Raw genomic sequence first — 3,560 nt, 5'->3', positions numbered from 1 at the left:
CAGCAGAGGAGCAGTGTGCAGAGGTTTCTAGCGAGCGCTGGCCGCTAGCACTGCTCCCGGCCTTTTCGCAGAGTGATCGCCGGACGAGGAGAGACGTCAGCATTGCCGGATCGGGGTAACATCAGCACTGCTGCGCGTGGCGAGCGCGCTCGGCGCCAGGTGCCAGGGCCGAACCGTCGCGCACCTCACCGGCGCCGCAGTCCGTCGACGTGCCAATGTAATGGACGTGCCATGACTGTTGGTTTGGGTGGACAGGACGGCACACAGCTGGCTGGTGCAAGGCGGCCGGCCGACATGCATGGCGGCCGTTTACGTACGTGCCACCACGGAGCGCGGCATCGGTTCCACCACGGAGGGAGAGGGCTCCACATGCCAGCCTTGCTCGCTCCGTCCGAAGTGCATGCCGGCAGCGCTGCCCGGGCAGCGGGGCCTCTCCCCGAGGACGCCCCATCCGCGTCGACGTCGGAGCATTTGGCTGGCGAGCTGCCGTTTCGTGCGGGTTTTAAATTTTAATATCGCGTACGTAGCGCTCGGCGCGTGAGCGTTACGACTCGTGGCCGCGGGTCGCGCTGGATGGGGTTGGGTTGGGTCGTCTGATGATTGTTCCGTTCGACATTTCCGGTGTGCGGCATGGGGCCGGGCGGGGTCGCCGTCGATCGGGACCTTATCCGTTTACGACGTCGCCGGGAAAACGACGCGGCGCCATGCCATATTATCGGTGATCAGTTTAGCTGACCCGCCCCTAGCTAGATGCCTGTGATAGTATAGTAACGGATGGATGATCAATTATTGATCGATCTATCGATCCTACTCTTGCGCGGAGACTCCCAACCTCCTGCCCCGATTGGAAATTTAAAATCCAGCTGCCGCTTTCCATCAGCTTTTCTTTTGGAACTGGGACCCTACTAGCTAGTGTTACCAGATGTAGACTACAGAAGCTAAACTTCCCATAATTCTTTTTTTTTTTTGCGGGGAAACTTCCCATAATTCAATATGTGTATTTTTCAGATAGCGAATTTGCTAATTCTCATCTACAATGTCTCATCTAACTCCTACACTGCTGATTAACCAAGCAAAATCAATGGGGAAAAACCTATGAATCTCCGCGTAGAATTCGGCGGTGTAGGAGTTAGAGTAGACTTTATCTAGTATAGATGAGAGCTAGACACATCCGATAGATATTATTAATGGTCAATTATGTCAGTGCGTGCTCACTGTTCAGTAGGGCCACAGTGTCGTTATATTGGAAGAAAAATGTGAGTAATCTTGTCACTTCAGAAAGGTGTAACACTCAACCGAAAGCAATTTCTTTTACCATTTATGCTCCTGTATCATGAGATCGGGTTGGCAAAGACAGGCATTTCTTCTCTGTTCAGCAACTTCGCCCAAAAACAGCAGTACAACCCACTGCAAAAAGCTTAAGACTACACGAAAGAAAGAAATAAAATACGCACGCCGACGCCTGACCAACCAACCTAGCTAGCCTTTTCCTCCAGGTGCCCCTGAAATTTGTCACGCCATGAACGAACGAACGAACACCCACCCGCTCCCCTTCCGTCAGGATCGCATGTCTTCGCTACTACGGTTTGTTTTTGCTACGCATGCCAAAAAGGAGGGCCCGAAACGAGCGAAACAATTAGTAGTAATGATCTCGCTTCGAGGCTATACTGCGGCGCATACTGGACCAGCCGCCGGCGATCGAGCCATGCCGATGCCATGCATGCTCCGTCTCCGGTCAGTCAGTCCTCGAAGCCGGTCCTCTTCCAGACGGCGTCGCGGACGCGGCTGAGGTCGCGCCCCTTGAGCGTCCTGCCGACCCCCTCGTGCACCGACAGGGACGCGGCGCGGCTGCGCCACGCCAGCTCGTGCGGCGGCACCACCGCGCCGCTCCGGCAGCCGGCGCCCAGCTTGCCGTAGTCGTCGTCGTCGTCGCCGTAGAGCTCCCACTCGCCGGCGTGGTGGCCCCTGTACTCGACCCCCAGGATCTTCTGCCAGTCTGGGATGCTCATCGGCAGCGACCCGGGCACGGCGCCGGGGCCGGCATGGGCATGGTCCAGCGGCTTCTTCCGGCCGCTGGCGCGGGCGGACGACGGGATCGTGCGGGCGCGCGCGAGCTCCGCGGGGCCGGAGTCCGCCCCGCCGAACGAGCCCCAGACGTCCGACTCGTCGAACTCGTCCGCCGCGCTGCCGGGGCTGCCCCGCGCCGCCGCGCTCCGGGACGGCGTGAACATCCGGTACGCGTGCTTCGCGGCCGCCGACCTCGCGCTCCCGGCCATGGCGCTCTCGTCTGTGCCTCGAGCTTACCGTGACGCCTCAACCACCGGTCTTTGGCGGAGGGAAGAGTGCGGGGTTGTGAGGAGGGCAATGGTTTTGGAGTTTGTGTGGGTTGGTTCGTCCAGGTTGGATTTTATAGGAGCATAGCCTAGTGGGTGGGTCCACGCCGCAGCGAGACATGGACCGGAAGCAGATAAGACTTGTGCTTGGAATGACGGTTCTAGCCTCGCGTGCCTTCCGCAGGGTGCACGGTTGCGTCGCTGTGCCATACGCTCACACTTGTCCGGCATGATGGCTGTACACACATTTTCCCCGCAAATACAATATGACCTTTTTTAGGGGACAATATGACCTTTTAATTGCATTTCTCTAAGGCCTTGGTTTGGAGGATTTTCCTGAGAAAAACCTAATGAATATGACCCGATTGAAAGTTTCCTATATATGCATTTGATTTGTAGGAAACGTATACTCCCTCCATCTCAAATTACCTGTCGCGAAAATGACTAACACAATTCAGAAAATTACCAGAGTGTGGCAATTTTAGAAAACTTGTAAACATTGTGTGGTATATTTGGAATGTTTCATTATACCATGTACTCATATCAAATCGCCTCTAAAAGGGCTCACCCGTCAAGTCGATGACACATGCCACATGGAATATAGAGGCAGAAGCTAAGGCGGACCTACACGGGCGCTTCGGTGTAGGTGGACATGGGTGATCGAACGGCCAACATAAACCACTGCCTCAAACACCGCCCCACGCAACGTCAATCTTTGACGCACTTGACACCTTGCACAATGTCAATGAGTGATCATGTTGGCACTAACCTTGACATAGCTCATGCCGTCAATATTACGGAATTGTGTGCCAGCTTGATCTATCGCTCCAAAACAGATCCGTCTCGTAGTACCGAGCCAGCAACATTTTGTTAGGTTGCACTAGCAATTCCGTGGCGGTGTTTTGCGAGCTAAAACACGCAAACAAACGAACAAAATATGTACACACCAACCTCATCGCAGGTACGTCCTATCATATCTTCTATATCTAAATAGCTAGCCCCCATTAACATATTTCTCTCAACATGTAAGCATGCCACCTCATCATTCAACATGCATAAGTAAAGGCCCACCTTAATATGCAACTATTAATATTGAAAATCCACTACAACATGCATGCATGTAAAATTTCATTTTATTATGCTATTTACATTTAATTCTTATATACTTTCAAAAACTATTGTTTCAAGAATTCATGTTCCATATAATCAAAATCTCATTGAAATATT

At 53.4% G+C, this 3,560-nt stretch overlaps 1 protein-coding gene across 1 annotated transcript; it reads right to left on the bottom strand.

The window, feature by feature from the left end:
* Positions 1 to 1,298: 1,298 nt before the first annotated feature.
* On the bottom strand, positions 1,299 to 2,392 carry LOC123189871 (uncharacterized). Its single transcript, XM_044602388.1, has one exon. The coding sequence runs from the start codon at positions 2,274 to 2,276 to the stop codon at positions 1,740 to 1,742; it is 537 nt and encodes a 178-aa protein (XP_044458323.1). The 5' UTR covers positions 2,277 to 2,392; the 3' UTR covers positions 1,299 to 1,739.
* Between the last annotated feature and the right edge of the window lie 1,168 nt (positions 2,393 to 3,560).

Source organism: Triticum aestivum, chromosome 2A (genome assembly GCF_018294505.1).
Source record: "Triticum aestivum cultivar Chinese Spring chromosome 2A, IWGSC CS RefSeq v2.1, whole genome shotgun sequence".
Taxonomy (NCBI): Eukaryota; Viridiplantae; Streptophyta; class Magnoliopsida; order Poales; family Poaceae; genus Triticum; species Triticum aestivum.
Note: the sequence above shows the minus strand (reverse complement) of the source record. Positions and strands in the feature narration are given on the sequence as shown.